The following is a 12,041-nucleotide window of genomic DNA, read 5'->3' on the forward strand; positions in this document are numbered from 1 at the left end:
AGGAATAAATTGTACATACAAATGTATTATATATAAGAATAAAAAATATATATGTACAAAGATTGTCTGAATTTCTTAAAAAAAAAAAAAAAACATTGTGAACTGTGCAATTGATGTGCTGTTCGGTTGTGGATTTGAGTTTTTTTGCAGAAACAAGTAAAAAGGTTGGTTTGACAACTTTTAACTGTATTACATGACGGTAAGTGCTGTACATATCTAAAAGGAAGCCAATATGCATATTAGTTGCATTTACTATATTTAACCAGCAGTAAGAGCCCATACACATAGGCCTACACTATACACCGTGTTTTGATAATGTGGTGTTATTTCTGTCAAGGAAGTGTGGAGTAAGTTCTGTAACGTCTTATTTTACTGTACTTGCCCTCAAAGCCCTGATGAAATGATCTGCTTTGATGTTAAATCTACCCGCCTCTGAGTGGAACTTACTGGTACAAACACTGCTGTACTTTCCCTGTGGGCTGATGGTCTGAGGCTGAGGGAAGCTAACACCAGGCCAGAGCAGACCCCGCTCTGACGCCATGAGACCCTGCTAAAATGCTATCTGTCACAGTCACATGTGTGGGAGGATGTGGTGTTTCTAACAGGAAGTGATGTGTCTGCTGTGGCCCAAGAGGCGAGGAGGCGACCCCAGATGCAGAGGCGGAGCTTCTACTGTAGACTCACTAGAGCAAGGTTCTCCAGGGCTACAGATCAGAACACGCAGTGACTAATATGGCTGTGTTGCACAGCTGGTGGAATCTCTTGTGAGAGATGTGGAGTGACTCAGTACGACCCTGTTCGATGCAAATATCTAAACCCACTATATAAAAAGGTTCTGTTATCTGTGAATAACTATTCCAAACCGCCTAAGCCCAAACACTGACTATGAGCAGCTCTTATTTGGTCTACCATACAGTGTTTCAATTTCTCTTTTACTATAACAAGCTGTAGTGTTAGGGGTCTACACTACGGCTTTCTGTCTGTGTACGCAAGTGTTGTCTAGAGTGGGAGACGTGGGTGTTTGCTATTGACGTAAGGTGTTTAGGCAGATGAGGTGTTGACATTTGATGTCATGACCTTACATCCTACGCCCCTGTGTGTAGGACGAAGTGGGGGGTGTGAAAGGTAGAAAGAAGATCAAAGACAGATACTTAGAAGCAACACACAAAGGTGCAAATAGTTTACCCCAACAGTTCAACCAGGTTACCCAATGGGATCTAACAATGTAATTGTTTGAGAGTAAGTAATCCCAAAGGATGGGATCTAACAAGATATCTACTGTTAGAGCTCATCCTTCGAAGGTGCATACACAAATAGATAGGGAAGTGGTGAGAAAAATGTAGCAAATGAAAAAAAAGAGACAGTGACAGGAGAAAAGAAAGTGACAGGAGAAAAGAACCCTAGAATGGCATTACAATGTCTCCACAGCTGTAATACTAGCTCCAACCCCAACCCTAACCCTAGCTTCATGTCCACATCCCGGCTCAACCCCAACCTTAGCCATAACCCTAACCTCAACCCTAGCTTCATGTCGACACCCCGGTTCAGCCCCAACCCTAGCCATAACCCTAGCTTCATGTCCAAACCCCGGCTCAACCCCAACCCTAGTCATAACCCTAGCTTCATGTCCAAACCCTGGCTCAACCCCAACCCTAGCTTCATGTCCACACCCCGGCTCAACCCCAACCCTAGCCATAACCCTAGCTTCATGTCCAAACCCCGGCTCAACCCCAACCCTAGTCATAACCCTAGCTTCATGTCCAAACCCTGGCTCAACCCCAACCCTAGCTTCATGTCCAAACCCTGGCTCAACCCCAACCCTAGCTTCATGTCCACACCCCGGCTCAACCCCAACCCTAGCTTCATGTCCAAACCCCGGCTCAACCCTAACCCTAGCCATAACCCTAGCTTCATGTCCAAACCCTGGCTCAACCCCAACCCTAGCTTCATGTCCACACCCCGGCTCAACCCCAACCCTAGCCATAACCCTAGCTTCATGTCCACACCCCGGCTCAACCCCAACCCTAGCCATAACCATAGCTTCATGTCCACACCCCGGCTCAAACTATTCAAAGAGGGCTTGATCTGTCTGCTTGGAATTTTATGCAGTAATGTGTTTTTCATGCAAATTTTGGAAGGAGTCATTGGTACTTTCACGACAAAACAAGTTGCTTTTTGTTTCACTTTCAATTTCCATGCTTCGTCAGTCCATCACATGCAACTATTTGTGGAATAATAGTAATAATAGTAGTTGTAAACTCCCGAGTCAGTCACATGGGTGAGTCAGTCAAAACAACAGCTGATATGCACAAGGGCATGACAAAGAAAGTTTAAAAGTTGTGTAATGCCTTCTCCCAAACCAGGTGTTGCACTGCACAATATACTATGTAATGCCCTGACGCTTCTTTCTCTCTGTCTCTCAGTCTGGCCTTGTTCTCACCTGAGAAATACATTTGGCAATGTCTTCCTCTCTGTCCTAAGAGGACATTCCCATTTTCCCATTGTGTGAGTGTGTGAATAATTATAACATATTTTATCTTTGTTCTTCTGTCAGTACAATGTCATCACATTCCCTTGAGACATTCACCAAGCTTAAAAGCATAAACTGGGCTCAATTCTGACCCCAGTGTGTCAAAAATGTCATCATTTTGAAACCCTTTCTTTGACCCATTTTCAAACTTTGTCAAGCAACTAGTCACCAAAAAATAATAAAGAGTGCTATGATTTCTTTGTTAATATGGAGGAATGAAAATATAAAATTATATTTTGTATACTAGTGGGGAGCTTATGTCACGCCCTGGCCAGAGAGAGGCTTTAATTCTCTATTTTGGTTAGGCCAGGGTGTGACTAGGGTGGGCATTCTAGTTTCTTTATTTCTATGTTTTCTATTTCTTTGTGTTTGGCCGGGTGTGGTTCTCAGAGGCAGCTGTATATCGTTGTCTCTGATTGGGAATCATACTTAGGCAGCCTTTTTCACCCCTGTGTTTGTGGGTAGTTGTTTTCTGTATAGTTTTAGTTACTTTACAGAACTGTTCGTTTTTCTCTTTGTTATTTTTGTTCTAGTGTTCAGATTTAATGAAATATCATGAACATGTACCACGCTGCGCTTTGGTCCACTCCTTCTTCATCAGACGAGAGTGACAGCTTAAGCAAAAAAATTACTAAATTGTGCACTGTGATAAAAGCACAACATTTGGCACATTGGTAGATGTATGTTGTACAGTATACCCTGAAAATATATAGATATGGAGCCACCATTGGCCCCATGGGGTCCTGGCAGACATTTTTTTAAATGGCAGCCGATGGTACAAAAATTGTACCGGCGAACTGAAAAGTGAAACTGAAAAGCTGTCATTTGTGACTGAAACTTGTAAACGTGTGCTGTTAACAATGTACATTTGTTGATTGCTAGGCATACAAATAAGATTATTTATTGATACATTTGAAACGAGGTCTAGTTGTGGCTGCAACCGGACTAGATTGTGAACGACTCTTGGGGGAATGCATTGCTTGACTGCCATGAGGGTGATAAGTAGCCTGAAGACTTACACTAAATTCTTCAGGTGCATTGTTGTTAGCCACAAGGCCTATCTCTCACGGGGGTGGGCCATGTGGTTGGCGTTCCATTCACTACCGAAAATGTTGACAAGAGGACACCCAACGGCCGGCAGTGGGAGTTGATGGAGCAGAGGTTCTGCTAATTTTCTCATTGATAAAACATTTGATCTCCATACAGTTTTCTGTTTCCAAAACTAGAATATGTAACTAACAGAGTGGACTGTGTTTTATAGACTTTACCCTTTGCCAACGTTTCAAAATATTGGCTTGTTTAGGAGGAGTGCAAGGACGAATTGAGTTATTGCAGACGCGCAACTCACAGAGTAGGCGTTCCCTAACAGAAATATGCAAATAAAATGTTTAGAACACGCCAATAGTATCTCACTATCTCGTGCTTGGCTCTGCCCACCTCCTTGCTTGTTCTGCCAACTATGATTAATTTGCTCCCATTGGAAACAACAGGCTCTGGTCAATCTTGGGTTAGTTATGAAAATATTTGCTACGGACAGATAGAACAAGGATTTAGTTATACAAATCTTTGCTATGGTGGATCAAAAGTAACTCTCCTGTAAAAAATAAACTTCAGTCTTTCTTCTAAACTAAGCTAGAGTGGTTTTTACAGCAATTTTATATCGGCTCTACTTGATGCTAGCTAGACGAACGTTTGCAAAACTAGCTAGATAAATACATTACATGACCAAAAGTATGTGGACACCTGCCGGTTGAACATCTCATTCCAAAATCATGGGCATTAATATGGAGTCGGTCCCCATTTGGTGCTACACTCTCAGCCTCGCAGTCGGCTTTCCAATTCATCCCAAAGGTGTTCAATGGAGTTGAGGTCAGGGCTCTGTGCACGCCAGTCAAGTTCTTCCACACCAATCTCAACAAACTATTTCTGTAAGGACCTTGCTTTGTGCACAGGGACATTTTCACGCTAAAACAGGAAAGGGCCTTACCCAAACTGTTGCCACAAAGTTGGAAGCACAGAATCATCTAGAATGTCATTGTATGTATGTTGCAGCGTTAAGATTTCCCTGTACTAGAATGAAGGGGCCTGAAACATGAAAAACAGCTCCAGACCATTATTCCTCCTTTTTAAAAATGGCGGGTGGGGAAGCGAAACTAATGCGTGATAGTGAGAAGGAGAGGAGATGTTTTTCACTCGATCTGTCCAACTTATCACCTTATCGCCTCTAAAATGAAAATAAAACACTATAAAGAGTTTATATAATGTGTCATTACATACCTATTTGAAGGTTTGTGTCGAATTTGAATCGGGTTTTTAGGGCGGTGCTAAAGTGATCTTCAGATGTAAACAGCGGCTTTGAGATTCATGATCGCTTACAGTGATGACCCAAAAATGACTAGGTATCCCCCCTTACCCCGTCACTGTCCATTTCTTGTTTTTAAACTATGCGAGAAGTGCTACACCTGGTGGAGAGATTGTAAGACAGAAATAGTTGCTTTACTTGCTGTAGTTACGGCATGACACATCACGATGTAACGGAGGGTCCGTTTTTTTCTACTTTTCTCCAATACTATAGAGCCATTACCATGTCGATCAACGCTTGAATAGAAACGTAGATTACACCCCAGATTTTGAAGTCAACACAGTCGCTACAGTCCCATTAGTTTTCTTTGTAGCCTCGTTTGAATGTCGCGGTTGCGCACATTTGTACTGAATGGGTTGAGTTTACATTACCTAGCCTGATGACTCCTTGCTGTCCACAGTCCACCTGGTCATGCTGCTGCTCCAGTTTCAACTGTTCTGCCTGCTGCTATGGAACCCTGACCTGTTCACTGGAAGTGCTACCTTGTCCCGGACCTGCTGTTTTGTCTACTCTGAATGATCGGCTATGAAAAGTCAATATGACATCATTCATATTCTTGAGGTAGTGTTAACGCAATTCGAGCTAGCCCACCAAGACCAGACCAACCCTGTTTGACTTCAAAGTAGAGGCATTAGATACAGCTTTTTTTCTTGAATTTGAACAAAGAGGTACGCTACAACAGGACTTGGTTTTCGCCATTTGTATTGAGAAAAGACCATAAGCCTTAGATCGGATATATAATTCACCAATATCTACCCCAAAACCGACGTCCCAACCAGGAAACGAAAGAAGAAACTAACGGGCGTAGCATTTGACGGGAGCATGGAGTCTGGGTAGCCAGGCAAGATAATACGCAATACGATTCGTTCTCGAGTTCGCTGAGCACAGGCTGTATGTTTTAGTTTCTCATTCTGGCACAATGCGATCAATTATCCGTTCTAAACATGTATTTCTATGCTCATGATCCATTTTCCTTCGCGCATTGGAGGTCGGTTTACGTCTCTGGAACCGCTGAGCTGGAGGAGCGAACGGCTAAAATAAATGTCGTTCAAAGAGAACGAATCGTTCAACTGCACATCACGTCTCCACTCGTGGACCGCAACTTCAATGAGTAGGCTACAGGACAGAAGATAACGTGTTATCATAGGAAACTGAAGACAAACTGTTGATAATCTTTTCATTCTCCAATGTAGTTTCGTTACTTGTATTTGTCATTTCAACTTTTTATTAAACATCTCCCTGCTTGCAATTAGTTCTGTTGACATATCCCTTTCAAGCACTTAATCTGCGTCTCAAATAGTTTATTTTACGCATGCAACAAGTGACAAATAGATAAACGTTAGGATTTGTCGGCGGCAGGTAGCCTAGTGGTTAGAGCGTTGGGCCAGTAACCGAAAGGTTGCTGGATTAAATCCCTGGGTTGACGAGGTAAAAATCTGCCCCTTCATTGTAAATAAGAATGTGTTCTCAACCGATTTGCCTAGTTAAAAAAAAAAATGTGTCCACGCCCCCCCCCCCAAACTACATAAAGGCAGGAGAGTTTGAAGTCTCATCATATGAGAGGGTGCTTTCAAGTAGGGTACTGCTGTTGTCTATTCCATTTGGATTATTATTACTGTCAAGCAACTGCACTGCTGTCACCTGACATCCATAGCCCTTCTGTGTTCCTAATTTTCTGTGTGAATTGGAGGGCAGCGAGAGAAGATGCATCTGGTCCTCAGGGTACTGTGTATCTCTATGCTCACACTGTGTTGCCTGAGTAGCACTGGTGAGATAGGTTGTAAACAATGGACAACCTCTGCTGGTTCTCCTGATGTCTGCTGTGAAAGGTGCAATCCAGGTAAATGTCTAAACTAGGCTACTGTAAATGGCTTAACTTTAAATGTAACCTATAAATAATCAAGAATTAATGTAATAGGGCTTGGATTTTGAGAAGTAAATTCTCAAGGCTTTATCTGGTTAAATGATCTCTTTCATGGGGATGAACAATCTAGTGTATCCCAGGTTAATTAAATCATATGTATCCTTTAGTGGGTATACCACAGTGACCCAGTTGAGTTTCAGTGGCTTCTATTAGTACCACAAGAGGGGAGTGTATGGATAATGATCAAACAACTGTATCTGGCATGTGGAAGAGGACTGGAAATAGTTTCCTATCAAATATATTTACCGTCCACTGCAATTGCTACTGATGGAGCGATTGTGATGTTATTATGGATGTAGATGTGTTTTCAATTGTTGTCTGTGTATTTTGTGTAGGGAACCGTCTGGTGACACGCTGTGGACCAGACCCAGAAAAGCTCTGCGTTCCATGTAGGAATGAGACCTACACAACTGATGGTACATCACACTCCTGTCTCAGGTGTACTCAGTGTGTAGGTATGTCACCAGAGATTTACCCATTTGATAGAATCTATTCTCCTCTATACTTAAATATCTATTGTTGATGACCGAGACATTTTAACATATATTCATTTTACTCCTCTTTCGCTTGCTTGTGTGTGTGTGTAGGTGGCGCCCAATTCCTTAAGAAGGCCTGTACAAAAAGCAAGGACACAGAATGTGACTGTAGGGCAGGATTCCGATGTGGTGATGACCACTGTTCCTTCTGTGTTGAGGAGTGTGGGAAAGGCCAGGAACCTCTTCCCGCTGCACGTAAGACACACATCTGTACCTGCAGACATTAAAGTCGAAGAAGTTATCTGGCATGCCTAGTAAGACACATGGAAAATGTTCACCAAGTCCGACCCTTTGCATGTCTGTCTCCATAGGGTCCTGCCGGAATTGTCCAGATGGGACCTTCAATGACAAAATCCATGAGAAGTGCAAGTCTTGGAGAACAAGGTTAGATTTAATCCCCCCCCTTTAAACTCTGAGTTTGCGTCAATATTGGAATTACCGATAGTACTAATGCCATTGCATAAATTACCGTATGCAGCAAAACACTTGACTTAATCTCAGCAACTCAGAACTAAAATCCTCCGCCATGGCTACTCAATGTAATCTGATATTGGAGAGCCAATCCTTAATCTTTATTTCTCTGTCCCAGCTGTCTGCATCCCAAGGAACACATTGTTGCAGTGGGAGATGCAGTTAGTGACAGCAAGTGCGGCATTGCCAACATTGTAACGCCCGAAGTCAACACCTTACCTTCAACACAGGCGGCCCCTGAGGGTAAGACCAGTGAATCTAACCCATAGCAAAATGTATGTTATATCACCTTGTTTTAAAAAAAAGATGACAAAGCCTCTTTCTTTGATGGCACAGGGCTGGTTTGGGCTATAAGTGCCTCATTTGGGGTCTTTATCATCCTTATCATCTTGTTTCTGGTCATCATCACTAAAAAGAAGCCAGAGAAGACAGCCCCCAAGGAGCCAACCCTTAATGAGCTAACTCACCCTACAGGTAATTAATGCTTATACAATTTTATTCATTCCTACTCATCATACTGCAGTGCAATATCATTCTTCGTCAGCTTTCAAACTGTAATCCTGAACGAAGCGTCAACATAATTTGAGATTGAGCCAATCTTCACCTCCGCTCTCCCTCCGTCTCAGATGAACCCAGGAGCCTGGTGGTGACCAGTTTCCATCACCCTCAGCAGGAGCAGGGCAGCAGCTCTGAAATCCTGTGCTCCCAGGACTTTGAGACCAAGCTCCTGCCTGTGTGAGTGGCAGTGGACTTACTTTCTCGTGTACTTATTTCTACTTCATGTGTTTTTGTTCCACTTTACTTTTTTAATTTATTTTTTTAATGTATTACTGATATTTATTGTTGCATTGTTGGGAAAGGCATTTCACTGTACTTGTGCACGTGACAATTAACTTGGAACAGGGTCATACTATTGATCACTACTTCACACTGGCACTCGGATGCCTACACATTGCTAGCTGACGCTACTGCTGATACAGTTGGACTCCAGCTCTGCTGGACCATGCTACTGAGTCGCTGGGAATAAGACATTGAGGCTTAGATCATTTTTTGAATTTGTGATATTTTTAATACCCCAGTCATTTTCTTATCTCACAGGCACATTCAAAGGTAAACTAGGTCACTATGTTAAGATTATGTACATGTCAGCTAGCAAACTGATATTCAAATGTCAGAAGTGATGGGGAAGTTTAGGGGGAAAAACAATGTCACTATATGACATATGCATTAGCAATTGGCTGCAGCTGGACTAGTTCAACTATTTACATTTTCTGGTTTCATAAAGGACATTTGCCATCAGTTTATGGCCTGAATATGAAATACTACTCTTGAAATGTGTATGAAGGTAGTATCAGAGCCATGACCTGTCTTAATGTAACAGTGAATGAGGGGGTACAGCAGTAAAAAAAAGACAGGAAGCGCTGTATAGTTGTGACTGGCAGCCTCCATGCCTCCCACTGGCTTATACAGTATCATAGTCACGTTTTTTTCTCAGTTCCCTGAATGGCTAAACCTAGCTGCCCACAGTTTCTAAGCTGAAGGGAATACCCCTACTTAATATACTGTACAACCCGAAGTGTGATGAACGTTTTATTGCGCAAGGTATGACGAACAGCAAGTGCAGGGTAATGCCTCAGCACTTTAAGAATTAGATTTATGATAAATGTACCAATGTGGTACCGTATGTGACTCGGAGCCACTTTCCTGTGTGACTGTACTGCTTTTGTTGACTGGTATCGAGTCAAGGACATTCCAATTGGATCATTCATCCCACCCTCCCCTGTAACCATTCCAAGTCATTGCTGTAAATGAGAGAATGTGTTTTCAGTCAACCTACCTGGTTAAATAAACATTGACAGACATTGAAATGTGTGCAGGATACAGTATGACGTTATAATTAAGGCAGCTTAAAATCTACCCAACTTGACATTTCCAGTAAGAGATTTAGAAAAGGGTCTGGACATTCCAAATAATGTAGGGGAAATGCTAAGGTCAGAGAATCCTCTCAGGTGGGGGTTTCCCCTTTACACAGAAGTGTATCTAAAGTAACTGGAAAAGTCTGTTAAATAATACAAATATTAATTGCACTTGACACACAATTTACAATGTAGGCAATAGGCGTTGAATGTGATCAAAGGGCTTCCTTTAACCTAGTCTGATAAAATCAAAACCAGAGTGAACTCTTTCACCACTGTAGGTTTGCAATCATAAGCATTATCTATCGGTGTTCCTTCGGCTTGCTGGAAATGCTTAACTCAAGCCCACTTAGCCCTGGTTGTAAAAAAGAAAGAAATACTCCCTCTGGGCTTTCTGCTAGGCAGAGCTGGGAAAGCCAAGAGGATTATGATTAAATGTGTCATATTAATCCCATTGTACTATCACTGCTGGGAAATGACACGAGGAGTAAATAAAGCTAACAGAATCATGAACGCTGTATGACTAATAGGAGTCACACAGGGAAGAGGGGAAACAGTGTCAAACACGCTGGAAGAGCATCTCAGGCAGAGGATCCTATAGAAACTTCCCTTTCAGATCTGTACTAATGTAACCTTTACTTTTCATGCAGCCTGGTCTCTGACCAGACGTAGCATAGTAAATGTAAATCCAGAATACTCAAATTATATAGTATGATATGTTACGGTTACTTAAGGCAAAAGTAGGGTTGTTGGTCGGTGTGGCTGGATGGCCGTTTAACGCGAACATCTCGCACAAGTTCGAATCTCATCGCGGACAACTTAACTTTTTACTACCTTTTAGTTACTTTGCAACTACATAGCATGTTAGCTAATGCTCCCCCTAACCTAACAACCCCTAGCCCAGCTAATGTTAGCCAGCTGGCTAGAATTCGTAACATATCATACGTTTTGCAAATTTGTGACGTATGAATTACAATTAATAACATATCATACAAAATGGGTGATGGACAGCCACATTAATACATACCATACAAAACATCATACTAAATGGAGTGTCTCGGATTCATGTACAGAATAATACGAAATGCTCAGAGACCAGGTTGCCCTTTCAGATCTGTACTAATGTAACCTTCACTTTTCATGAGTCTACAGAGAAGCAGAGTAGTGCATCACAGTTCACACCCACGCTTAGTTACTGTATTTTTCTAGTTTGACAGGCGTAGCCCACTGAGATGGAACATCTCACATTTCACAATTAGGGCCTACACGGTGGAAAATGTGAACCCACACTCATGGAATGGGCCTACAGTAGTAGTAGTGTAAATTAGTCATCACCACCACAAATTACTGTCACAGTAATCCGAGGACAGGCCTTTTAGAAAGCCAGTTACACTAAAGATGAGTCACATTGATGGATTTTTAGAGTGTCGTCCATGTGAATATCCTTAAGTACTTGGACTGGCCGGATCCTGGGATTTTATTATGAATTGTATGTCTTCTCACTTAGGCTCAGAGATTTTGTTGATTAAATAAGCAATAATGTTTCATATTTTGATATTCTTTTTTTAAATAATTAAAGAACTAGCAAATACCACTGGATTGTCTTATTGTATCCATCTTACCACAAAGATGGTGGCAGGAAATGTGCCCCGTGTGGCTTAGTTGGTAGAGCATGGCGCTTGCAATGCCAGGTTATAGGTTAGATTACCACAGGTGAACCAGTACAGAAAAATGTATGCACTCACTACTGTAAGTCACTCTGGATAAGTGTCTGCTAAATGACAAATGTAAAATTGTAACTTACATCAATATGACTTATTGATGACCTTGAAAAAATAAAAGATCAGCTACATTTACTGCAGCACATTTCTCTCGTCAGCATCAGCTTCTCTAAGAGGAAGTAATGTCACAGCTGAGGTATCATGGGTGTTCATTTTATTCAGAAACACTTCAGAGAAACCTATGAGAGCACTGATCCCAGTGCTATAAAGATAACAGTTCTAGCAGTGATTTGTCTAACATGTAGTTGCTGTATTACTGTGTAAAAAAAGTATGTTTAAATAAAAAGGAATGAAAATGTAGAGTATGGAACTCTGTTCAATGTACTCAATTGACAGTTTGAGTGGTGCAAAATGACCAGAAGCAGAGAGTTGGTGGGAAAACTAGATTGAGGAAGGATGCAGTTTAGTAGTTGCATTTACATAACTACTCAATGTAAAGTTTAGGTTCATGGGAGAAGGTGGAGTTACCTCATATCAGCAGCATGCTCGGTTTGCCGTGATCTCCTGTCATACAGCATAAC

General features: G+C 41.9%; 1 protein-coding gene across 1 annotated transcript; it reads left to right on the plus strand.

The window, feature by feature from the left end:
* The first annotated feature begins 6,420 nt into the window (after positions 1-6,420).
* Positions 6,421-11,829, plus strand: LOC120061327 (tumor necrosis factor receptor superfamily member 9-like). The gene is made up of 7 exons (XM_039011066.1): positions 6,421-6,732; positions 7,152-7,271; positions 7,404-7,547; positions 7,664-7,736; positions 7,942-8,066; positions 8,160-8,297; positions 8,450-11,829. The coding sequence occupies exons 1-7, from the start codon at positions 6,597-6,599 to the stop codon at positions 8,560-8,562; spliced, it is 849 nt and encodes a 282-aa protein (XP_038866994.1). The 5' UTR covers positions 6,421-6,596; the 3' UTR covers positions 8,563-11,829.
* Positions 11,830-12,041: the final 212 nt, after the last annotated feature.

Source organism: Salvelinus namaycush, chromosome 16 (genome assembly GCF_016432855.1).
Source record: "Salvelinus namaycush isolate Seneca chromosome 16, SaNama_1.0, whole genome shotgun sequence".
Taxonomy (NCBI): Eukaryota; Metazoa; Chordata; class Actinopteri; order Salmoniformes; family Salmonidae; genus Salvelinus; species Salvelinus namaycush.